Here is a 27,170-nt window from a genome sequence, read left to right as displayed (position 1 = left end):
TGGAGGAGAATGACTACTCATTGACGTAACACATTTTTTTTCAACTCAAAATTTTATTTAGAAAAGAAATGGGATCAACGGTGCTCGAAGAGGACACCTCGAGGCTGTAATGGCTGCTAGTGGAACAGTAGCAAAGGAGTAGAACGGTAAGTCACGTTTGGCTTGGTAACAAAGGTAAGATAGTACCTTTTCTTCTTGACATCATCCAAAACGGTTTTTTTTGTCCAGGCACTACAATGAGCAATTCTTTCATTTTTAATAAAGAAAGAGCTAGACCACAGTTAGTTTGTTTCTCTCCTTGAGAATGTTAATGCATTTATTTCAGGTATGCAAGAGTGGTGTGATCAAACTCAGCAAAGGAAGGCAGTGATGGTGAATGTTTATGTCTCTACTGGGCAGGATACCTGGGGAACTACTATGTGGTCCTCAGATTGGGGAAGAAGGTCAAACAATAGCCATCAGGATAGCCCTTATTTTGAATTGCACCAGCCTCATAATTACTTTAGTCAAAGCAGGAGGAACAAAACACACACATAAGAAAATAGATCAGTTTATTCTAAGGGATTTTCTTTGGAGTCCAGTTTTGTGTACACGGTGAGGACGTCTCTGTTTTCTGTTTATGACCGATGCAAAAACATCTGTCAGTGATGTAGTCTACTTTTTGAAAGTTTCAAACGTTGCTCTTGGTGTCTTATGCTACTTGTGACCCATCATCGAAATAAAAATTTATTGTTGATCTCCAAATATCTGCAATTTGATACGTTTCCAGCACTTTGAAGTCCAAAGCGTGTGATAGAAGCATTATATAAACAAGCTATTGTTATTATCTTGTACTATACTGTAGATAGGATGTTACTTTTTATCTGTAGAGTGCATCACTCATTTTGGGATCTGACATGTCACAGTTTCACAATATTAAAACACATGGTTTTAAGAATTAGACTAATGGACCACTCTGAGAGATACAAGACATGGAGGAACAAGTTACATACCTTCTGGAACACTATGTGGCGGATACTCGATCGAACTGTGGAATGATCTCCTTTTCAATTCCCCCCAGGTGCCAGACTGAATCTGGAACTTTTCCAGCAATTGCCCCTTGTTGCCGACAGGCGGCACCATTGTACTTCACAGTGGCATTGCATGGCTTAAAAGTGAATCCACAGAGCTGTAGAAAGGCATTACCCCTACACACTCACATCTGGTTTCTGATCAACTCCTACATGCCCTCAGATGCTGATCAGCTAAATTAGACTGCGAACCTGACAGTGGGTCAAGCCTGACTTGGGAAATTTTTACAATCTTAAAAGTTCACTCAGCATAACAAGAAGGAGGGAGAGTGGTTACGAATCTCTAGTTAGATATTATATCCATCGGAAAGAGTGTTACCAAAGGTAAGCTGGTTGTTCTTTTGATGCGATACTTCTAGCTGCAGACTCATCACCTTCTGAATAGTACCTTCCTGCAGAACTGACCAGTTGAAAGGCCCTTTCTGCAGACCTGAGAATCGAGGCAGTAATGCCTGATGAAGGTATGGGGAGACAACCATGTGGCTTCCTGGAAAATTCCTAGCACTGGAAGACGCATAGCCAGTGCTGTGGTGGTTGCCTCGGTCCCAGTGGTGGTGCATCCATTCGGGCGCTGGGGCGTTGCCCCACTATCACATCGGCGCCCGCTATCGCATCGGGCTGCCTGTGAATTAAAATTAAAGTAAACTGTTAAGTTAACTTAAATCATCCTCTAAATAACGGGCCGGCCGGTCACCGGGCCGGCACACGCCCGAGGCAATGGCTCTCTGAAGGGGGTGTGTGGGGCATGCGCACTGACAGCTGCAGCAGGTTTCTCAGATCAACTGCAGTTGAGTCGACACTGACAACAGTCAAGTCAACAATATTATGCAGCAAGGGTCAGTGCGCATGTTCGGTTTTGGGCTGATCATTTTTCAGACCAGCCCGAACATGCGCACTAGGCTGCAAATTAGGAGACCACGGTTTGTTGCATGCCGCAGCCCCCGGTCTCCTAATGAGCAGGGAGTATCCCCTGCTCAAGCCAATCCTGGCGCTGCAGGAGCAGCGTCTGGATTGGCTTATTGGGCGCGGCGCGTGGGTGGCACTACTGTACAATAATGACCAATCACTGTCATGGCTTATGAAGCCATGCAGACAGTGATTGGCCATTTCCAGTCAAGAGTGTGTTCGCGTGACAATGACTGACTACCATGATGTCAGAGCATGCACCACAGACACCTCGTGTGCTGTTAAGTGCCTAACTACGGCTCGCTCGCTCATGCTTGGGTCACCGATTATTTAATATATTGAAACAATCGGATTCGGATCGCTAGAGACAGAGTGGGTAAACTAAGTTTGACAGTTCTATATTTATATTATGGACTGATTTTCGGTACCTTTTATAATTCTCACATGCCCACATCCTGCGATTCTGGGCAAATCCCTGAAGCCTCCCTTTGGCCTGTGCCTGAAAACAACAGAACAACATTAATGTGCCCTTCTGGCTTGTGCAATGTACAGGGTGCTTGTGTAAAGCACTCCGATAACGTTGGGTCCAGATCGGGTAATATAAAACTGGCAAAAAAAGGGATGAAAACGAGTCAATGACATAAAGGGGCAGGGAGAGTATGTCGGTGGAAGAAAGAGGCAGAGGTGAAATAGGACTTTAATAATGTTCGGCAACACCTGACATTCAGCATCGCACCAGTAGGCTTTTGAGAGCATGTGGGCCCGACACAGAATAGTCTTCTAAAAATTAGGCACAGCCTGTAGACACCACTGCTGCAGTGAGGGGAGGATGAGATGGCGTAGGCCGAGCTGCCCCTCTACCAAGGTCTGCGTTAAACTGAGGAGCCGGAACCCCCGCCCGCCTCTGGAGTCTCTGCTGTCGCGGGGAGTGCCTGAGCACAGGGCGTGAGTGCATTCTCCTACCCCCTTACTCACTGCAACAAGGGATGGGGGAGGGTCAAGGCTGGACCTCCAGTTCAACGAGGTGGTACTTGTCGGTATGTGACTGACACTGACCCTGCCCCAGCCCTGTAGGTCAGTACTGACATGGTATTGATTCGCTTTCAGCCACATCACCCTTACAGAGGCGCCATCTTGACATATAACTGTCTGCATCACAGTCCAGCCCGACATGTCATTCACCAGGTCCTACGAAGGCTTCAAAACATGGGCCTGACATCTAACTGACACTGCCCCAGCTCTGCCAGCCTTTCAAATGCACTGGGCTGACATGTGCCTTACCTAGCCTTGCAAGTCTCTAAGAAGCACCAGGCTGACATCTAACTGTCTCTGTCCCAGCCCTGCCAGCCTTTCAAAGGCACTGGGCTGACATGTGACTCATCTAGCGCTGCAAGTATTTTAGAGGCACTGGGCTGACATCTAACTTACTCTCTCCCAACTCTGCCAGCCTTTCAAAGGCACTGGCCTGACATGAAACTGATCTACCCCAGCCCTGCCAGCCTTTCAAAGGCGCTAGCATGACACGAGAGTCTCTGCGTTAAGATCTGTCAGTAGTCAAACTGACTGACTGACTTTTCTCCAGCCCTGCCAGCCTCTCAGGGGATTACTACCCGTGTTCATTGTTATGCTCTTTTTTGATGTCTTCACAATTATAGAATGCATGTGTTATTATTCCCCATCTGTGTTCATCCGTATTTATTTATTTGTCTGTTCTTATTTGTACTGTTTGGTAGGCAAAAAAACGAAGGTGAAATTGTTTTATTACCATATGTATCTAATTCACAAATGTGGATTCGCACTTCCATTTTTTTGTAGAGTTTTATTGTGCAAATGATAAACTAAGATGAAAACCGGAGCACGTCATCACCAGCCCTGGTGCCCTCTGCAGTTAGTTGTCCTGCCACTGTTCACCACATCCCATGCCATCCTCGGCTCCACCCCCTCGGCCTGGGACGACTCCTGGTGGCCAACGGCACTATGAGCACCCCTACACCCACCAACCACGCACAAAACCTAGGGGTCATCCTCGACTCCACACTCTCCATGACAAAGCAAGTCAACGCCGTCTCCTGCTTCAACACCCTCTGCATGCTTCGCAGGATCTTCAAGTGGATCCCCACCGAAACTAGAGGGACGGTCACCCAGGCCCTCGTCAGCAGCAGACTGGACTACAGCAACGCACTCAATGCAGGAGCCCCGGCCAAACTCCTGAAACAACTCCAACGCATCCAGAACGCCTCCGCTCGCCTGATCCTGGACATCCCCCGCCGCAGCCACATCACACCCTACCTGAAAGACCTGCACTGGCTCCCCATCAACAAGAGGATAACCTTCAAGCTCCTCACCCAAGCACACAAGGCACTCCACGACACCAGACTAACATACCTCAACAGACGACTCAGCCTCTACACCCCCGCCCGCTAGCTCCGCTCCGCAGACCATGCCCTCGCCACCATCCCCCGCATCCGAAGAGTGACCGCCGGCGGCAGATCATTCTCCCATGTCGCCGCCAAGATGTGGAACACCCTCCCCATCCACCTACGGCAGACCGAAGACCTTCTATCCTTCAGGAGACTCCTCAAGACCTGGCTCTTCGAACAGTAGCAGCATCCACACCCCCCCCCCGCGCCTTGAGACCCTCACGGGTATGTAGTGCGCTTTACAATTACTATGATTGATTGATTGATCCGTATGGGCGTTGTGGACACGCCTGGCAGCAGGGGAGAGGCTGAAAAGGAGGGCCGGCGGCGGCTCCCGCCTTTTGCCATAATTAACAATAATTGCCGTCATGAAACACATCGGTATACATCGGCAATGTCACTTTGCTTCTTGAACGCCTGGTGAAATGTCGCTCCTTTGCACAATGCCAGCTGCCTCTAACACTTTTTTTCCTTTGAAGTTTCTTCCTCTGGGACGTCAGTCGTGCTCTGATAATGGGGATATTAAATGTATGGCTCATATATGCTTATTAATCACATGGCTAGAGTCAGTGCTTTAAATGGGCCGGTACTCACCGGTACCGAGTAAAGGCACTTCCAAATCTTCTAGCCGTCAGTACTGGCACTTTTCTTTAGTCAGGGAGAGTACCGGTACCCTGATTGATGGCATGGCAGGCTCGGGTTCGGTATCTCCTCCAACCCATGACAGATTCTGCTCTGCTTCCCGATCTGGCAATTTACTGAGCCTCTTAAGTAGACTTTTGCAGGGACGCTGCTAAAGTCCAGAGGCGCCCCTCTGAATTTACACACACTGCAGGGGTTTGAGAGGGCTTGCATCACGCTGTGATTAACAGGACAGGGTCTAGGCAGACCCTGCACTGTTAATTAGGCGTGCAACGACCATTCAGGTGAAAGTGCTTTAGTCCCCCCCCCCCCCTTCTGCCCGCACCCCCAGCCCCCTCTCAGTCAGGTGCGTCAGGGCTGGGGGCAGTAATCCAGTCCCATTTAGGGTATTGCACTGGCCTTACTAAAGCAAGTGGCAGTGCAGCACAATCCTACACCTTCCCCAAAGCCCGTTTTCTTTTTATGATTGTTTTTTTCAGCACAGGAGCTGCTTCCCTTTGTGTGCCCCTCCAAAACGAAATGGTGCATTTACATAACAGTGAGGGATCCATGGGTGTGAAGGTAGCCCTGCCCAATGAGCAATGAATAGCAGGGAACGCTGCAGCACTCCAAGAATGAGCTCCCGTGACAACTGGCAATGGGTCTGGTTGGGGGAAACCGAGATAAACATAGAAGGAAGCAGGAGAGAGGAATGTAAAAAAGTGAGGTAACAGGTGAAGTTAGGATTGACACTTTTTCAGATTTAAAAAAACAGATATTTGTTCAATTCTGATATCGGGGCTTAGAAAGGGCATTTTAACACAAATTTGTGTAAAGTAAAAAATCTGTATTTCTTGTTAACTTTAATAATTGGCTTTCATGTTGTGTAATGAGTTAACCGGTTTTGTTTGCATAAACACATTTCTCGTGTTTTAATATGTGCAGCAACTCGTATAGAAGTCATTATGTATCATCATGTCCCGCCCTTAGCCCCACCCATAGCCTCGCCCACTTGCCACACCTATAGCTCATTTTAATGAGTACCTGCACTTATTTTTTCCCATTTAAAGCACTGGCTAGAGTTCGTTCCAGGGGCGCCTCATAAAACATAACCTCCGTAAAGCGCGCATTCATCTCCACGGGGCTCCGGGCGCTATATGACCGATGGTTGGTTAACATTTCATTGGAGTGCACACAGAAAGATGAAAGGCTGAGTGGACCCCAGGATTCTAAATTGTGATCTTGCGGGCAGACACAGACCCCTGCAGCGCGTGCTTGAGCCCACTGAGCCGTCCATACTAAACCACAAACCCGTCGTAAATAGTGACTTATAGCGACATTCTTTAACGTCTTTCCTCAAACTCGAAGCTTCTCATTGGTGAGTTTATTCACCGAGGACAGAGTCCAGGAGATCTCTTTCTCAGCAGAAAAGGAAGACAGAGGGGGTTTAAACTGGCCAGGAGAGCGGGAGATGGTAGAATCGTGTATTATAAGGAATAATACACCACCTGCCGAAAGCCCCCTCCGAGTTCTGAACCGCCTCTCAGGAGACGCAGCATCAGCCACGGAGCCTGCTCCAGACCAGGATCCAGGAATCCTTCAGCCTGAATTTAAGTCTGGGTGGCAGGGTGTCCATCCTTCCCGTTTGTCGACACACACAACCACCTCCAAGAGCGGCCATTGATAATCTGCTGTATGTGGTGTGAGTGCAGGGTCGGCTTCAGGGCGGTGCAACCGGTGCAGTCGCACCTGGCACTGACCTTCGAGAAAAAGAAGGGGGGGGTTGTTTTTAAATTAAGTTATAGGTTTAAAAGGATCTTCTGCAGAGTTCTTGTGTGTTCAGCAGTTTTCAGGATCAATAAAAACGTCAAGATAACTCTGGTGATCCATGTTCATGTTGGTGAGAGATATTTTGTCTAGTGGCAGTCTGTCTGTAGGGCAGTAGGGATCTTCCCACCCAAGTGCCTGTATCTGCCATGAGAGAGCCATTGTGGGATTTTAGACCTGGTCCCAGTGAAGTCAGGGGTCACTGGGCTCTAATTGTGACCAGTGGAGTCATTTACCACCGGTGTCTAGTGCCACAGGAGCACTGGACCCTAAGTTGAATCACCAAGTACTCCCCTTTACCCCCAGACAGGCAGAGGGTAGTAGAGCGAAGACTTCTGTGGCTTACTCAAGTGTTAGACACTCGGGGCACAACAATAACTCTTAATGACTGAATGCACAGTCTCTGCTTTACTTCAGAGAAGGAAAAGTACTTTAATACTCAAAGAACTAAACATAAAAATAAAATCCTTTCTAACCAGAGAGCCAATTCCAAGCATTGCTATAGGGTGATGCAATAAGGCCCTCGTTCAAGGGAGTAGCCAGAAAATTAAAATTCACCCCACTTTGAAACAAAAAGCTTTTATGGCACTGTTGCTTGAACATGAAATGCATTTGAAAAACAAGAGACAAGAGGTGTTTGGCAAAACAGGAACAGTTTGTTTAATTAAAGATTGAGACAGAGATCAGTTAGAGGAATAGGGTCTGAGGACTGTCTAAACTTACACTCAATCTGAGATTTGCTTTTATGCAGTTCATTGTAGGCTATATACGGGTCCGGTGATCCTTGTATAGTAAGGAATGTAAGTTGCTGGCTTTGGAGTCATAAATTAATTGTTAAAAATAATCCAGATGGGCCTCGACCTTGCGCGGAGTGGACACAACGTGGCCAGTTGGTAAGGTGTCCAGATGTCTGGATGGGTTGTTGGACGGGCTGGATCCTGCATGTGAAGGCTAAGGGGCGCCGTCTCATCTGTGAGAGGACCGTCTGTGTTTGGTTGACTAAGTTGTTTTATTTTTAGCACCTGGTAACGCCTGACAAGCATTACCTAATTTTTTGCCTATTTTTGGGCAAAGAGCAAGAGGTCCCAATCTCCTTTGCTGCTCTTTCACCCCGGCTACAACCCACCAAATACCAGTGTTAAAGGAAAGGAAACTGATGCTATATTTTTTCACATTGGAGTTAGGGCAATGTATGTGATCACTCTACATGGTGGTTGGGGTGGGTGCACATTTTGAACATTGTACCCTTAGTGGATGGAATATACTAATAGCCTTAGCCCTGTGCTTTGGGCAATAACGGTTGTTAAAGGCACTATCTATCCCTTGCCTTGTTAAAGGCCCTCAAGCAGTGTCTGTTTCAGTGCCTTCAGTAACCAGTACGGCACACAGAGGCAGCAGGCAGTAAGGCTGTATTTTTAGCAGGCATGTTGTGCACAAGATACATGTATTTATACTGAAATGTGATATAATTGCACCAAACCTTATACGTTGCACTTTGATTATTGACAGGTTTCTTTAATATTGGTAAGGCCAGCATCAGCATCAATACAGTAGAACAGCTACTTGCAAGGTCATTCTTTGGACGGACATGTGAAGACAAACTACATATAAAGCAATTAGGACCTGATCGGCCTGACCTGAAACTACAACAAGTTACCCAGGACAGAGGAATGACTTACAAACGTACATTCTCAAACACCTGGTACACAAAAGCTGATTGGCTTACAGGGTGCGCGTCAAAAAAATCTCTGTTTTGCTTCCCCTGCATGCTGTTTGGTGGTGACATGCCTTGGACAAAACAAGGAGTAACAGACTTGAAGCATTTGTCTGACAAAATCATGAAGCATGCACACACAAGAATCCATATGGAAAACCTGATGAGACTGGGAATGTTGAGAGACACCAATTGAACACCACATAAACGACGCATACCAGAAAACAATACAGAAACACAATGAAGCAGTTGATAGGAATAGACACATGCTATCAAAAATAATTGATTGTATTCGTTTCTGTGGTGCTTTCGAACTGGCATTGCAAGGCCATGATGAATCGGAAACCATTACTTCAGCTATACTGCGTCAACTGAACTTCATTTTTCCAGAGCTGCCTCAAAAAAATAAAATCGCACAAAGCTATGATGGTGCGTCCATAATGAGTGGAAGGCTTGGTGGAGTACAGAAAAGAATTAGAGATGTGTACCCTAATGCTCATTATGTGCACTGTTACGCCCACCAACTTAATCTTATTATGCAACAGGCAGTATCAAAGATCTCCGAGACACAAATTTTCTTTCAGGATGTAGGAGGCATGGCAGCATTCTTCTCACGTTCCCCCAAAAGAATGGAAGCACTTCAGGAGATTGTGGACAAAAGGCTTCCAAGGGGATCCTCAACTCGTTGAAACTGTAACATATGTACAGTCAACCTAATATAGAATCATAGGGAGGATCTTAAGATATGTTTTGACGCCATAGAAGCCAATGAAGACTTTGATTACAAAAGTCAGACTGAAGCCCGTGGCTTTGCTAGAACACTACAAGACAGAGAGTTTCAGTTCTTTCTGTTTTTATTTCATGAAATAATGTTTTTTGTCGACATAATATACAACTAGTTACAAGCACGAGCCATAGATACTGTCTCTGTGCAAAGAGATACCAGTATGTTTGTCACCAACATGAGCAAAGTGAGAGATGGGGTTGACAATTTAGACAGCAAACTGCCAGAGGATTCTACTTTTTCAAATCGCAGGAAAAACATCAGCAGTCTGGTGCGAATTTCAAAGTAGATATGTGACATTATAATTGTGCATGCACAAGAACGATTTTCTTTCACAAAACATTTGGTAAGTGCCGCATTATTGCAAAGTGAACAATTTGCAAAATATGATCAATCCTTCCCTGAGCACGCTCTGAATGATGCTGTGGAAGCTTATCCTATGTTCAACAAAGAGGAACTGAAAACTGGAGTTGACTGTACTGTGCGGAATGAGTGTATACCGAAAGGCCACTGGTGCCATTTCTTTGCTGGCTTTAATTCAGAAACTTAATATGGAAAAGTCACTCACAGAGACAGTGGCTTTACTAAAAATTGTCATTACCACACCTATGACAACAGCAGAGTCGGAACAATGTGTTTCCACCTTAAACAGAATTAAGACATTCCGGAGGAACACAATGATTCAGGAAGGACTGAATGCTTTAGCAATGCTCTCTATAGGGAGCGACCTAGTTAAAAGAATCCCAGATTTTAACGTTTAAGTTATTGAAAAGTTTGCTGCTCTTAAAGACAGACGTTCTGATTTTAACTACAAAAAGTGAACAATATTGAATGCTGCAAGTTTGCGTCCTGTTTAGTGGTTTGTTAAATAAAAATCATCTGTGAGGTACTCAGAAATGCATTGTATCATTGAAGTCTGTTATGAAGCTCTGTGGTTATACTGAATAACCTATGTTATATGACATCTCTTTATTAATGTAATAACTGCACTTTCACAATTGCTTTATTAACCTTTCTGCTTTCTCAAATTTGCTTGAAATGCACCATTTGTCCACTCTTTTTTCAAAATGTTCTTGGGGGGGGGGGGGGGAGAACCCCCCCGAACCACCCTTAGGTTGTTCGGGCTTGCTCGGTACGCTGGCTCGCTACGGTCCAGTATGACAATCATTTTACGCCCCCACCACTTTCAAATGGCACCAGCCGCCACTTCCCGGTCCTGGTAAAATGTGCCTAAAGACACTCGGAAAGCTCCTTCCTGCCCACAGCATACCATGTTTTCATGCACAGGACAATCCACCTAGAAAGGGCCACCTTTTAACTGTCCGTCCTTAATTAGCACCAGTAAAACCAATAAACAGTTGGTCATCCATCCAGTGTTGCTTCAGTGCACTTAAAATTAAAACCAAGTGCTCTGTTCAGGTTCAACCAGAGAAATCTCTCCTCCTCTTTAGAGGGACGTGGCGGAAATAAAGCAAAGAGTGATGGACTCCCACATTGAAGGGTGATACCACTTTTGGTAGAAAGGAAGGATGAGTCTGTAGCACCACTTATCAGGGAAGAGGGTGGTATATGGAGGTTGCCCTGATATTGCCTGTAGCTCACAGACACTGTGTGCACATGTCATCATGATGAGTAATACTGCTATAATGGTATAATGGTCAGAAATCAAAATTAACAACTGCACATTGGCTCGAAGGGCGTGCACGTCAAGAACGTAAGGCCCTTGTTAAGGTCACATTGAGGCAAATTAAAGGGTGCAAGAGGAAACATAAGTAAGCCTATTTTTAAGGAATTCATCACGTCAGGTGACTTGAATAACAATGGGTGTCAAGCAGATGCAGAAAGGTCAAAAGGGTCAACAATCAACCTTTAATTGTGACCCCTCCAAAGCCTTGCTGGGCATGAGATAAAGGAAACATCAGAACATCAGCCAACTTCGTTTGAAGAGGATCAACTTGATGGCATGCACTCCAGGCCACGAACCTCACCCAATGACCAGAATACATTAACTTGGTAGATAGGCACCAAGCTGCAAGAATAACATCCTTTACTTCTATAGGCAGAGCAAATCCACTCAACTGGTTCTGTTTAAATACCATCTACTGAGGTGTAGGTTGTGGACATTCACAAGCAGTACCCTGCCCTGTTGCTGCAACAGTAGGTACTCCTGAAGAGGTACAAGTGGCAATGGGCAAATGCATTGGCAGTCTGAGTACCACTCTCTTGGCTCAAGCTGGGGCTCAGGACGAGTTGTGGCCAGTCCATCCTAACCACCTTCAGAGCTCAAGAGGTAGAGGTGAGAGGGCACACAGGAGATGAGAGTCCCACTGCAGGTGGAGTGAGTCTCCCAACGAGCCTAAAGGCAGAAAGTCCAGTGCACTGTATTAGTGACACTGCCGTTTGTTGGTAAACGTGAAAGAAATCTATGCAACGTGCATCTCACTGGGCAAAGATTACTTGGATCACATGGGTGCAGACATCCTTCATAGTCTACCAGGCATGGTATGTTGCGTTCCTCTGCCGTGCTATAGACAGAGCCGGTTAGATGGCTGGTCGTCAGAGAGATCCCTGAAAAGTTAAGCCATGGCCACAGTCTCAATGCCTCCTGGCACAGAGCCCACAATCCCACACCGCCCTGCTTGTTGCAGTACCACAAGGTGGTTGTCTTACCCATCAGGATCTGGAGTAGCTTCTCAATGATGGATGAGATAAAGGCCTTCATAGCTAACTAAATGGCACAGAGCTCCAGATGTGGACCAAAGGCCACTGACTTCCCCAGATAACTGCCCGGAGACAAGGCATCCATTATTAATATGAGTTCTGCGTCGGATAGGAAGAAGGGCGTACCACAGGTCAATGACCAATGACGTTGCAGAGATACTTCTGCAAAAATACAGCTGTCGTATGAGAAGCAATGCCAGTGCCGGGCCAATTACAAGCAGGGGATTCACCCCTAATCCTGCAAGTGCCAGTGAACACAAGGGACAATTAGGATACATAGACTAAGAAGCCTCAAGATTGTCCGTGCCAGAAATCAGGAGCGAGCCCAAAATATTGAGATCATAATATAAATGTCCAGGACTGGGAAAGGAAAGGCCTTGAAATTCAAAGTTCCAGGATCGCCCCACTGAAGAGAATTCTTTTGGTTTGAGAAACCTGTGGGTTGCAACTGGGATATCCACTTATTCCAGGAGAATTCCTGGGATAACATCAGTGACACAAATGTCTGTAGGTGGGCTGTGGTGAGCCCCCAAGAGCAAGTCGTCTAGATTCCCGAAATCCAAATATCCTTACATGCAAAGCTGGGATGCAACCCTGGTCATCACCTTCATAAACATGCAGGAGCCTGATGTGAGGCTGAAGGGCAGATCAGCAAACTCAAAGAGGTCGGCCTCCACCACTAACCGAAAAAAAAAAAAAGATATGTGGGAATGCAAAAAAAGCAAATGAAAGTACTCACCCTGCGAGACCAAGGACACCATCTAGTCCCTTGGATTCAGGGCAACAAGGACTTAGGGCAAGGTTGACATCTTGAGCTTGTCTTTTGGAAGAAAAGTGTTGAGTAACTAATATAGGCATGAGACTTCCGTTCTTTATGGGCACCAAAAAATAAAAAGAATAATACCCTCTGCCAATCTCCGTTTCAGGAACTCTCTGTATGGACCCTCTGGTCAGCAGTGACTGAGCTTCCTGGGCAAAGATGGAGGCAGAATCTGCAGATATCTGAAGAAAAATGTGGAGGGGCTGCAGCAGGAGTAAAGGGGGGGGGGGGGGTATAAATATATTTAACAACCTGTAACACCCTGCTGTGATCTTAGGTAACTGTATGCCAGCCAGGCAGGTAAAATAAATTCTGCCTCCTATCGGCAGTGCACACCCAAGGGAAGGGGAATCAAAGAAGCTTGGTTATATTCGTGGGAGGCAACGATGAGGCTGCTGACCATGGCCTCTGCTACCACAACCTTTGGACCCATGAAAAGGCTGTATGGCCCTTTGTCAGGGCTACCTTTGGGGATATGCAAGACCCCAAAAGTTTCCTCTTAATTTCCAGTATTGTTGGTGGAATTAACAGATGGGGATAGCAAACTTAAATAGCAGGCCACAGAATGGCTATTTTTTAAGTGCTCCAACGCAGAATCCGCTTGCTCTCTAAAGCACCTTTAGCAGTTAAATGACAGGTCCATAAGGGAAGCCTGTAGATCCCCAGAAAAATATGTGGTGTATATCCAGGCATGATATATATTTACCACACTGGTGTGTATAGGATGACCAGCACAGTCCGTAGTATCTAGACCAGTTCTCAGTACACACTTAGTTGTGTCCAGTCTGTCTTGATTTGCTTGAGCATTTCAGAATTCCACTGGAATGGCATGAATATAGCAGCCAGACATCATTCAGGGGCCTCAGGCAAGACTGGATGAGAAGACCTTTTTAGCAAACACATCTTTGTGCTTTGATTCCATATCTGGTGAAGCAGTGGGGAATGCATTGGGGTTTACCTTGCAGGTGGAAACCTGAACAATCAAACTCTAAGGAGTCAGCTGCTGGATCAGAAAATGCAGGACTTCCATGTGCAGGCATCTGACACCTAGCCACTTCAGGGTTGAAACCAGGCTTGTACCAGGTTGCCTTTAATGTCTCTGTCAAAGCTTTGTTAAAAGGCAGCAAGATTTCTTAAGTAGCAAGCCCACGCTGCAAGATCTCCAACAAGTTTGCTCTGGTATCTACTGTGTTAGCTGAAGTTCCAAATGTTCGGCAGCACTGCAATAAAAGGCACTCTAATCTGCATGGTACTCCAGTGGGGAGTCAGACTGTCTCAGTGGAAGTAATGAATCTACTGACATTCTATAAATATAAGAAAGCACCAATGTAATCGGGGGAAGTAAACTTTCCGCCTCCTCATCATCATTGTTGTCATGTACACTTTTTCAAAGCCCTCTGAAACAAACATGGTCCTCTAGGTAGTTCTGGTGTAGAGGAAGTAAAACTGCCTTGGAATTCTCCCAAATCATGGGCTCCAATTTGGTTACCTCATAACAAGACATTGGCAGAGGACGGCACTCCATCCAAACGTGTGTCTGAAGTGGATCTGGAGTGGGTACCACTGAAATAGAGGCCAGTGCTGCTGAAACCAAGGCTGGCGTTACCATGACGGGCATGGCCTTCAGTGGAGATGTGGAGGTATAGGTCAGTGCTGGCTGGAGGCAGGAAAGGAGCCAAAAAGTGTTAGTCTGAGCTAGGACACTGCCCACCATAGAAATAGGACTGGCGATCCCTGCAGTTCCATGGGGCCAAAAGGTGCTCCAGAGGGAACTGGAATCATCTGCAAAAGTAGCAGCATAGTTCCTTGAAGGGTACAGGGTCAACCACAGCCCAAGGAAGTATGCCCGGACCATTCAGGGTACAGGCATTGAGTCAGACAAGATAGGCATTGAGTCAGATAAGACAGGAGGAGTCTGATCCTTCAAGAGCAGACTTTATGACATCTCATTGGAGAAGGAGTCACCGCATTGAGAAGAGTCTGCTTGGACTTGTATTTGTGGGAGGCTTTGTTCATAGACTTTTACTTACATGGTGACAGCGACTTGGAACAGGAATGGGACCTGCAACTGAAGCAACTCCACGATTTTGAATGAAAGCGAGTTCATGGCTTAAAGCACGATCTGCCCAGTTTCTTGTGCTCTGAGATGTACAGTTCTGCCTTTTGCTCCCTGGGTGTATCTCTTGGGTGTATCAAGGAGCATTAGTCACAGAGTTTTGAGTCATAATTATACAACAACAAAAAAACACAGGCAGACATTGTGCAAATCTGTGACCAATATCTGCTTCCTGCCTTCATGGCACCGCTTGAATCCTGTGGTCTTCGGGGGAGACATTTTCCTTGGCAAACTGTTGTGCAAAGAACTGTTTTAGAGTTTAAAGATTAACTCTGGATCTGCGCTAAAGGGCACGGAATGAAAGGAACAGATATCAGCAAGGTGGGGTGGCACCTATATATGGCTCCGTGCTGTCACTTTCGGGGTCGTGTGCGGTTGTCATTGAGTCTGATGGCACCCCCTGTTGGTGCAGTGGAGCAAATGCAAAGGCTGGAAAAGTTCTGGATCTAGGGGTACCGGGTTGAATCTCAAAATGTGAGGAATCTATGGTTAGAAGTATCCATTAGAACAAAAAGCCTAAGGAGTAGTACACACTTAAAAGACTTAATTTAAATGGGATGATACTCACCAGTAACTAGGCCCCGGTTAATTTGCCCTCCTAAAGAACCAAGGAGGCGGACAACTCGAAGTCTTACGTCTGCCAAGGTGGAACCTTCTTCCTAGAATCATAAAAAAATATATAAAACAGCTGTATGTATTGCTGAAGCACATAAAGAGCAGTAAACAGGGGTGCAGTCAATGGAAAAATACCAATAACAGAACTTCAACAGACTTTCCATTGGAGAAAAAAAGAACATCACATTTGAAGACCTTTTACACAGTTCACCAGTCCACCCAATGCCACATCCCAGCCACCACAAAGTTTGTGATCATCCAGTTTGAATATACTATCGATAGGGACCCAAGCTCAAACGATGTAACTTTAGATCTCCTTGTGGTTTTTTTTTTAGATATATACACACAAAAATGCATCCTTATCCTCCCCCAGCCACTTTGAAAACAAGTTCTCTCAACATTCAGACCCAATGAAGATTTAAGTTCTAAAAAGGTAGAACCCCCAACTTTTTCAGTTAGCTAAGGGAGTCGATGTTTCATATTAGGCACAAACCTTCACTGACTAAAGAAATCTTCTAGCAACTAGTAAAATGCCTATGAACAGCCCTAGAAACTCTAGGTGACCATACAATTCCAAGAAGGTAATCAAAGAATAAGGGGGCATGGTGCAATCAAAATACACTCTTAATAAATAAGCAGGTAAATAGCATTCTTCACTATGCAGGAGGCAAATGTTACGGCTTTACACAGCCAAAATTGGTTCCAGATACAATACAATTATATTTAAAAGGCCTATTTGTTACTTTTCAAAATCAGTACTCCATGATTGGTTGAACCCAACATAATGAAAAAGCATAATGCAGACCACATACGCAGTATTACAAATTGAGTCAAAGTAACATGTGATAGGAATGTGCGAGAATTAGGGAGTTCTGGTGTGACAAAGGATGCAATCTATCAAGTGTAATAGACCCAAAAGCAAAGACTATATTACTTGGTATATGTGGGATCATTCACTGCCAAAATGCAAGAAGATGATCTGTAACATGGGCTTAGGGGTAGCTAAAAGAGATATAGCAGGTTGACGGGGGAAAATGCAGGCAGAAAGTTCTAGGGTATGGTGACAGAATATGGACTGGTGTTTAAGGCCAAGAGAGAGAGAGAGAGAGATAGATACAAGAGTAGGAGATGCCCATCAAGATAAGGGGTGAATGGTTAAAATTCCAGGGACTATTGTGTTATAAACCAGCTATTGATTTTGAAGAAGCAAGGTGTGGTATGTGTACAGTGACTATTAAATCCATTATTTGTGGCTGCAACTGCTCAGTCTGAAGAAATAAAGTAAATGAGTTTCCTGTGAAATCAAAAGATAGTGTTTTTAAAAACATGACATCAAAGTAGGCTCCCAAAAAAATCTGATGAGCGTTTTTAACAAAATAAAGTAGTTGGCTTACCACTGACAGGGTCTTTGTTTTTTTAATTTTTTTAATCAAAACTTTGCTGAATCCTTTCTGTGATGCCTTTGTGAGATGCATAGCTTCCCAGGTATTGCGGGGTTCATCTAGGATGCAATAAACAGGAATTAAATGTTTTCCTTTGAAATAGAATGAACACACAATGCAATAGCAACTTGGACAATCATTTTAAACAGTAAGTTGTACAGAAGTATCGAATTTTTGTGAATGATTTACGTTATAACCCAAATAAGTGGTAACTTAAATTAAGTCAGAAACTTACTTCAGTAGGAATATTTCTAGATTTTGATCTAATGTCGGTCTTACGGATTTCAGAAAAACTGCAACGTTCATTGTCTGGGAGTAGTCACATGTTTAAAATCAGAGCCAAGATTTCACCAGGTAGAAATTTCCACATACAACATTTTTTATGCAAATATCATCAGTCCATTTTACTTTTATTTATAGACAATTCTCTGCCACTGACTGGAGTGAAAACTATGATTTTTTTTTTAATAAACACATTTTTGTTGAATTTTAGACCAGCAGCGCTGGTCAAACAATGGAACATGGCATACACGGTACAGCATTGCAAGTAGTAGTCCATACAAGGCAAGATATCCAGCAATAGTAAGATAAAGCATGCCCATAAGACACACCAGCACAAGGTTGCAACCATGTAAGCGAGCTGCCCCAGCCATTTCCCCCCACACCGATGCATGTTTCTGAGGGCAGCCATGTGCTTCAACGACCACCCGCTCCTGTTGCGCACACCAATCGACACCTCTTCTCCACTTCGACAGAGCAGGTGATTCAGGGGCCATCCCCTTTGAGGCAGTATCGTGCTTCGCCACCAGCAAGGCCGCACCTAGGAAAGACCTCTCAGCCGTCATGCACCCAGAGACCTCAAACACCCCGAGAAGAACCAATAAGGAAGAAAGAGGAACATTACACCCCAACACCTCCGACAACTCCCAGGTCACCCTTGTCCAGTACTGGAGCACCACATCACAGGCCCACACCATATGATAAAAATCTGCTTGATCGGCTCCGCACCGAGGAGATGTGGAAGCGTGTTGCAAGCCTGCCCGATGCAGCAGAATAAAGGTAGTTGGGCTGAATAAGAAGCAGTTTAGAGGAGGTGGTGAGTTCCTGAGGGGCCATCAGTGCGTCTCGCCAGTACTCATCCTCCATAGAACCTATCCAACCTTCCCATCGGGTCCTATGGTGGTCAAATAATCCGGGAGAATTGATATCAAGTGTGCAGTAAAGCTTAGAAATCCCACCCCGGCCCAAATGCCCCATAAATAGCTTAGCTTCCAAGGGGTTGAACTCCAGGAGAGTATCTATTGGGAGGGAATGAGCATGAAGGGCGAGTCGGAGTTGAAGATATATAAAGGACTGGGCATGTGTAAGGCTGTATGCCTGCCGGAGATCTTGAAATGAACACCATGCATCCCCCAGTCTTGTAAATGCCAATGAGGTTCCAAGAATGGAAGTAGCTAAGAGCAGCTGTTTCCTTTACCCAAATGCTGTGCCACAGCGGTGTCTTCTGCAAAAGCATGGCCTCCCATTGCACATACCGCAGAGCTGTCTTCCAGGCAAGGAACACCACCCGGGTCACCAGGTGCAGCGAGAGAGAGAGATTAGATCCCCATAGAGCATGGCTTGAAGAAGGGAACAATCTAGAAATAAGAGTTCCAACCAGTAGGCTGGGTCTGACCACCCCCCATTAAACCAATCATGGAGGACAAGGAGATGAGAGGACAAATAGTAGAGATAGAGATTGAACATGCCCAGACCTCCGTTGTAGGTTCCCCCGTTGATGTTGAAGGCAATGCGCATCGTGAGCCACGGTACAAAAATGTTTTAGCTGCACTATCAAGAGCAGAGAACCAAGTTCGGGGAAATTGAAGCTGTAAATTTTGGATAAAATAAAGGAAGCGCAGGAGAATCTTCATTTTATCGAGGGAAATGCATCCTAGGACGTTAAGTGGGAGGGTACGCCACCTAGTGAGGTCTGCCTTGGCTTGCCAAACCAGAGGCTGGAGATTAAGGTCCTCAGGTTGCAAGGCAATGCAAATACCCAGGTATTTAAAGTTAAGCCAACAAAGAGGGATTGTCGTTTGTCAGTCATAACAGTCCCTAGATGGAGTCAAAGGAACCATCACTGACTTAGACGGCTTCATCCGAAGACCAGGGGCCCACTCGAACTGCTCAAGCAACAGGAGACTTCTGGGTCCACTCACCGCTGGCCGGGCAAGATAAAGCAAGACATCATCCGCATACAACGTGATGCGGTCCTCATGCCTGCATCCCACATCCAACCAGTGTATTGGGGGTCCGCACTGATAAGTTCAGCCAGAGGATCTATCGCCAAGGCAAAGAGGAGGCGAGACAGGGGGCAACCCTGTCTAGTCCCCCGCTTTATGGGAAAAACGTCAGACAGGACTCCATTTACCTGGGCCCGGGCAGTGGGATTGGAATTAAGGACCTGGACCATGCCCCGAAATCTCGGCCCAATACAAGCCCGATCCAACACCAACTGGAGAAAGCCCAAGCCCACCCTGTCGAAGGCCTTCTCGAAGTCGATAAGGAGCAGAGCAAGGTCCGGAGGCAGTCGGTGACGGTGGGCCAGGGCAACATGCAGCCTTTGGATACAGTGTCTCATGCTGGAAACTATGCTTAAGTTGTTGGTGAATACCAACAAACCTACCGATTTCTCTTTGTTCACCAACAGTTAAAGGTGGACCCACTCAGACGTGCCCACAAACCAGGCTCGACTACTAAATTTAGGATAGTTAAAATGGTACAATACGGGTGAAATGTCCACATTCACAAATGCAGAAACGTAAAATCATACAGACCTCTGTTATACTCAAGTGTGCAAAATGCTTTGTGAAGCAGCTAATAGTTTGTGAAATAGAGTTTAACAGGCGGGAAATGTTGGTCGAAGGGAGAAATGCAATGTGATCGTTTTTCACCCATTTAGAATCTGTTGGACTGGCATCAATATTTTGGTTACCACTTTAGGTGTTTATTCTTGAGTTTGCACAGCTCTTGAGTTATGTTTTCCAAGCATATCGCAGATGGATAAATGTGCAGTTCAATAAATTACCAACCTTTTCTCCTAGTAAAGGGTGAGGCAAGATACATAGTATGAATGATGTGCACACCTAGCTCTTGAACGTACCTGCAGCAAATCCATAAAATAAGGGGAAGGATGGCAGGAGAACCGTAGTAATTCAATGAAGCTACAACTGCAATGCACAGTCGAAACAATACATTGACAGCTGCACAGACGAAGAACACATCAAATTGAAACCTTACTCCCCACATTCTGTTGTGTCACAGTCTGCCACAAATACCTGCAGCTACCAAATGAAGCTAGGAGTCCACACTAAAAGTTGTGTTTTAGGTATGGCGAAGTCAGGGGCCTTTTGTGCACAATATACAGAGTGGACGATGCACCAGCCCCCCTCTTCAATTGACTAGTTCTGGTCCGCCCACTGTAGCCCCTGCTTTGAGACAGTGCACATCAAATCTTACATGAGCCCTGAGACGTATTTCTCTCACATCATGATACTGGTCATTAAGTGTATCATTGATTCTGGAAAATTCTTCTACTGCAATGCATGAAGTGCATTCTTTTTAGGTGCAGCGGGTACTTTTTTAAGATTGCAGGAACTATCTTGAAGATGTTCCTCCAGCTAAAAACAACACAATCTGCAAGAATAACACTTACTTGAAGTATGATGTAAAAAAGTAAATCAAGACAGTATGATAATTTTCAGATTGTATTTTCGTTAAAATTTGTGTGTGATACAGAACATCTTCAGAACTCAACACACGTCATTTGTCTGCGCTACCATGCAGAAACACTGACTTCAACACTTATCGAACAACTGAAGGTGGTGACAGTGAAACTGTGGTAATTAGGAAACAACGTAAAAAATGGTTACGTTTGTTAAGCTCCAGATAACTCTTTCACAGCACTCTGTCCCCTGGCAATAAACATCCAAGAAAATCTTAACTTTTTTCATTTTATTTATCCTTTAGATAAAAAAAAATACTGCCTGTCATCAACAGTTCGTTAAGTTCAAAAACTAAAACATACTTCTCTGTTATGGCAATTCAAAATGTTTAAGTACACCAGTTCCGTTGTCCTTATGTGCCAGACTCAATGTTCTTACAGAGCTCAAACCAACAATCAGTAACAGTGTGTGTGGTTCGTCTCTTTGGAAATTCTATTAGAGTGTAAACAGAAATCGATCTCAGAACGTGCTGTAACCAAATCATGTTTAAGTTAATTTCAAAGCACCATGTTCACAGAGTTAAATCCCTCAGAGTCCTAACGTAAGGAAAAAGTCCATGTTTCCTACCTCAGCTTCAGTTAGTCCAAAGCAAAAATCAATGCTCATGTCCCAACTCCAAAGAGTACAGTTTAAAGTGCCCCATATTCACAGTTGTTAATCATGCCTTGTGGCTTCACGCCAACATAGCGTGTTGTGGGGGAAAGGCCTCTCCCTTCCTCAGGGTTTCACTGGAGCTTCCATAAAGTCTTTAAAAAACAAGGAACATTAACACTGAACCGTTCTCGTTCATTACTTTGATAGATAATTAACTTAAAACACACCACTTAACCTATCACAGGCTAAACATTTAGTCACATGTTTCAGCCAATGGTTGTGTTGCTTTCTATTTTTTTTATTTTTTAATAATTGGTTAATCAGCCATTGTTAAGAATTCATAATCTTTTCATTTCTACAGTAGAGGACTGAACTTCAGAGTAAAGAAAGGATCCCAGTGCCACCTATTAGCATATCCAGGATATAAACCAGCGGTGAAAACTAAGATTATCAAAAAATCACGCCACGATTGCGCCCCCAGCCCACGTGGGTTACCAGAAGCGCTCTTTAAACATTCGACTTTGAAAGGGGCAATCTTTCTGCCACCAATGTTCAACCTCATTCTGGCGCAAGAAGTCATCCCCGAAAGCTGGTAGGACTCGATAATCCACCCCATCTTTAAGGGAGGCACTGCATCTTCACCAATCAGATATACCCTAATTGCACCTTTGGATGCAGGTTTTACATTCTTTTCTACACTGCTACCACACGATCTGGAGGCATGGGTATCAGACTCCCACTCAAACTGGATTTACAAGGAGTCAAGGCACTTTTTCAAATCTATTGGCAGATCCTCAGTAGAGCCAAGGCCACAGGCACCCCCTCTATAAGTGTTTTGTTGATTTCACAGCAGCGTTTGACTGTGTCCCGCGTAGCAGGCTATGGGATAAACTTCAACAGTGGGGAATTCGGCCCAACATCTTGAGAGCAATTAGGCTGCTATACTCCGACACGTAGGTTAAGATTAAGATCAGGGATTGCATCCACTTGTCAAACAAAGTGAAAAACATTAACAGACCTAAAATGAGGTTGCGTTTTAGCACCTCTACTATTAAATTCATATATTGTAGACCTCTCCGCAGAATTGGATGTCCAGACATCACACGTTCCGAGCCTCGGTGGCCAGCAGCTGTCAAATATTCTGTATGCAGATTATCTACTGCTATTTAGCAACACCAGAATGGGTCTACAGAGACTATTGAACCGCCTCAGATCATATGCAGAGAACAATGAGCTGGAAATAAATTGCAAAAAGACGAAAGGGATTTCACTCAATTTCCACATTTTAAATCAAAGCAAATGGACTTTGGTGGAAACACATTGATGAAGCACCTGCATAAGTGTATTTAGGAGTCAAGATAGATGCAAGAGCTACATTCACACCCCAAAGAGAGGCGATTAAGGGAAAATTGCAGCCCCTTAATTATGCCTTTACAACGTTTGCAAGATCCATTCGAGCCATGATATTAAGCCATTGATAGCAGTTATGAAGGCTAACCTGTTACCTACCCTCTCATATGGATCGGAAATAATGATAGGCGCTGAAGCCAGCCTCCTTGACAAAATCATGATAAGATCCTGGAAACAACTCTTCTGGCTACCCAGATTGGCATTGCCCGCCCAAGTTAGGCTGGAGTTCTCACTGACAAAGCGAACACTTGCCAGGTCTGCAGCGTTTATTAAGTGCTGCCACAATGTGAGGGTACACTGGCTAATTTAATCAGGTCTGAAATAAATCTTCAAAGAGGGAATGGTGAATATAAAAAAATATCTCGAAAAAAGCATTGAAAATCTCAAGTTGGGCGACCTGTGAAACCTTAATATATCCGGTCAAGCTTTTAGAAGAGCAGTAAATAAACCCATTAAATTGCAAAGTTGGATCAATGATAAAGTTAAAGTGTTGAAGCAGTCACACAAGTGGTTGGTACTGAAATCTTACCAAGCCCAAAGAGTCACCCCTGGGGGCCACCTACCTCCTGAAGATTAAACAGATTATTGGCAAAATGTTCACAAGAAAGGAAGAAGCACTCAAGTTTGAGTGCACCTTCCTTTCTTGTGAACATTTGTCTATTGTTGGCATCCTTGGACGGCGGATGCTGGAAGTAGTTGCACCATTTCTAAATTTATTGTACATGTGGATTTGATGTGCTTAACCTCAGTCAGCCGTTTGTTCTTTTTCTTTTGCTGTTAATCAGAGATTATTGACATTACAATTTGGTGATAGTCCAACTTTAGACTTTCTTCCAAAGTGGAGGGAAGATGGCCAAAGAGGAGACCAGAAATGCTGCCTATGTCATCAGGTAAATGAAACCTTGCAGTATGTCATCTGTATCTGTCCTGCTCTGGCCATACAGCGAAGAGGCTTGCTGAAGAACGAATACAATAATTTAGGGATCAGGTCCTGTAGATTAGCCCTAATCATAGTACATTGTTAGAATTGGAATGTATAGCACGACTAGCTTGTGGAATGTATACATGTCTAAACATAGTATTTTTACCATTTAGATCTGATGAAAACTTTTGTAGTCCTGAGGAAGGTGAAAATATTGAGGTGTCACCGAAACGCTGCGTCGACTAGAGTTTTTATCTATAGGTGTTAAGAAATAACCTATATTGGGAGGAATGTGAATAGATCCATCGAATGAATATGTGATAAATCATTTTTAATAAATCATTTTTTAATATACTTTGTATTCTAAGTTGAGAAATTCTTGTGCGGTACATTTTTTATATTATATTGTATATGGGTGCAGATAGATATTCGATTTTCAGCGAGACATTAGTCTTTTTTTTAAATAATAGCTTTATCTATGCTAGAATAGTTATACATCAAATTAGACACTTGGTCCAGGGTGAGGTATTTGTCCTCTTTTACATTAGAATATAGGGACGTCTGTGTCTTTGTCGAATATTAGACTGGCACAGTTCCTGGACATTTTCAAATCACTTGCCATGGCATATTCATGAACACAGGTAGCGGTCCAGTTGACTGGTGAAGAAGGCCCCTTACAAGAACTTTTGAATGTATTTACACTATGGCAGGCTGCTAGGGACCATGAAACCTAGTTGTTTCCTTTCCCATCAGGTTGAGTATCAGTTTGATACTCCCCCCAAATGTTCTCTTGGCTTACACTAGCATCTTCTTGCACGTTTTGCAGAAATTTGCACATTGCATATGCCTTCACCAGTTCTATGCATCAAATGTTAGCACTTTTGCATTTCCTGCTTAATTTGCTCATTGTGAAGGCCCCAGCAAATTCTGTATTAGTGGCCACTGTCCAAACAAGAAAGAAGATTTGTACGATGGCACTTTATATTCATCTTTGCACATGCCGGTAAAATTAGAACCGGACAATTCGTTCTTTTTGCATAATTTTGCACATTGTATAGGCCTCAGCTGCTTTTGCTTTAGTGCAGGTTGTAATTGGGTGCCAGACAGGAATAAAGCTATCCAGCCTGTCCTCTGGCCACTGAACAAATAAGAAAAAAGAGAAGTATGGTTGCACTTTATGTACTGTCTTGCTCACACCGGTAACACTACATTTAGCTAAATTATACTTGTACAAATTGATTGTATAGGATTGGCAATTCTACTCTAGGTTTTTACCTATTTATAGGCTCAGATTTGTATTTTTAAATGATGTTTATGGATTTTATTGACTAATAAACTGTTACTATCACTGTATATTAAATAAACACATCATAGTGAACATATTCTAAGTAAAATTAGCCAGTACTAAAGAGAATCATTTAACTTGGGCAGGCGATCGCAACTCACTCTAAACAAACTTAACCTTTAGGCAGCAAGATTGAAAGCTTACAGAACGACCGACAGGCCTATTTCTTTATTTAAGTCTCTGCATAAATATTATGCATTTTCAGTCTTTTTGTCTTAATACTTTTTCTGTCACCTTCGACGGGACTCTAGGCGAATTTGTACAGACCCTAAAAAGGCCAGCCCACTGGCATCACCATTGTTTTTTTCATAAATGTGTGACAGGAATGCATATTTTAGATCTTTACTCTCAATGGCTCAAAAATGTGGAGGATACGCATTTTAAAACAAACCACAAATTTTGTTTGCCAATTAATACATTCATTTATGTAAGTTTTTCCTTTTAATTGACAGTGATTGTTAAAATATTTCAGTATTTCTGAGCCATATTCACAATACTTGCATGGCTACAAGCAGAAAACGCCTTCGGTAGTGGTGGTAACTGTAGTATCTACTGTGTATCTTACCAGGCCCCACTGACACCAATGAAGTACACAGACATACACAGGTTGCTTGGTAGTGAAGTGAAAGTGTGGCCAGGACTTACCCATTCTCAAGAGGGGGACTCGCTGTCCCAGTAAGCAAGGCCGCAGCAGGAGGAGAGGAGGCAGAGTCTCCCGTGCCGTGAGCGCTGAAAAATGCAGCTGACCACCCGTGGCACGGGAAGTGAAGTGAAAGTGTGGCCAGGATTCACCCGTGCTCAAGAGGGGGACTCGCTGTCCCAAGAAGCAAGGCAGCAGCAGGAGGAGAGGAGGCGGAGTCCACACCGCCGTGCGTGCTGAAAAGCACAGCTAACCTTAAGGGCGGGCCCATCTGTGCCCGTCAGAGCCCGGAAGAGGCTGGGCCGGACCACCCCTCTTGGATCCTTCATTGTACGTGTTTACCTAATCGATTGGATTGCTTGGGTTGCTGGAAACCGACAAAACCACTGAAGTATTACAGCGTAGTGAGGCAAAACAAAGTGGGTGACTTGTATCCAGTTAAGCACGACGACTGGAGTGAAGGTAGGGAAGGACGGTGTTAGGTCGTGTTACCTCCCTAGTTTTAGTCCTGGTTTTGCCCCGTGATCAGATGTTTGTGACTCCAATCGCACTTAATGGTTATTTTGGCCCCGTTTAAACATTTCTACATCCCCCTCTACGATTTTGCAGTAGTAGTAGCGGTTTCTGTCACTGTCACTGACTTAGTAGGTCTCAGTAGGGGAGTGTAGAGCAGGCTGTGTTCCCCTTTTGCACCATTATGGGAAACGCAAGGTGGCACTGTTACCGGAGAAGGCCACAACCAGCACTGTAATTACAATGGACTCCTTTCTATTAAGGGCGGCTGGAGTTCTTGACAAGGAGATAGAGATGGTGTCACTGTGTCTTAACCCGTTTCCCTATTAGCCACCTTCTTATCAATCTGCATATGGAGCAGATGACTCCTGAACCCACTCCTGAACCCACTTTAGTATTACCTAATTTATCTCCTATGCTGGAATCCGGGGGCATAGGTAGACGAGTAAGGGGGGGGCCAACTTATCCCCCGCCCAGGAGTCAGCTATTAGTAGCCCTGTTAAGCAGTTAGCTGCTGACATGTCAACTCTACAATGGAGGACAAAAGGAGTAACAGGTGCCGGACCAGGCTCAGGGCCGAAAAGAAAGGGCCCAATGATTGGAGGGAAAGCGAAAAGACCGAGGGATGAGGGGATTCACCATAAAGCACCCACAGAGCAAGTACTCACTAAGGGAGAGATGATGGATGCTTTGGAGCTATTACAGGGATCTGTAAGGGCTATTCTGGACACAAAATGTGATCCTCTTTTACGATGTCTCTCCTCCATAGAGAGTGGACTCTCGGAACTTAAACAATGTTTTTGATCTAGGGGGGAGGCAGTCAAAATGGGACCATGGTCATTGACAGGTTACATTGCAAAAGAGGGGTCTACCCTAGTGGTCCCACAAATAAACCACAGGGAGCAGCAATTATTACCCCCAAG

General features: G+C 44.6%; 1 protein-coding gene across 3 annotated transcripts in view; it reads right to left on the bottom strand.

The window, feature by feature from the left end:
- The window catches only part of PRKDC (protein kinase, DNA-activated, catalytic subunit), a 2,754,228-nt gene that overhangs the window by 2,361,461 nt on the left and 365,597 nt on the right, over positions 1-27,170 (bottom strand). For 2 of the 3 annotated variants that reach the window (XM_085605657.1, XM_085605658.1), the window contains exons 22-23: positions 17,009-17,115; positions 15,568-15,658 (exon numbers count right to left, since the gene is read on the bottom strand). In XM_085605657.1, coding sequence (XP_085461783.1) covers positions 15,568-15,658; positions 17,009-17,115 — 198 coding nt within the window. Of the gene's footprint in view, positions 1-15,567; positions 15,659-17,008; positions 17,116-25,739; positions 25,906-27,170 lie in introns of those variants that run through there. The other variant, XM_085605659.1, reaches the window with a different exon arrangement.

Source organism: Triturus cristatus, chromosome 5_1 (genome assembly GCF_964204655.1).
Source record: "Triturus cristatus chromosome 5_1, aTriCri1.1, whole genome shotgun sequence".
NCBI classification, from domain to species: Eukaryota; Metazoa; Chordata; class Amphibia; order Caudata; family Salamandridae; genus Triturus; species Triturus cristatus.
The sequence above is the reverse complement of the archived record's forward strand: the minus strand, read 5'-3'. Positions and strand labels throughout refer to the sequence as shown.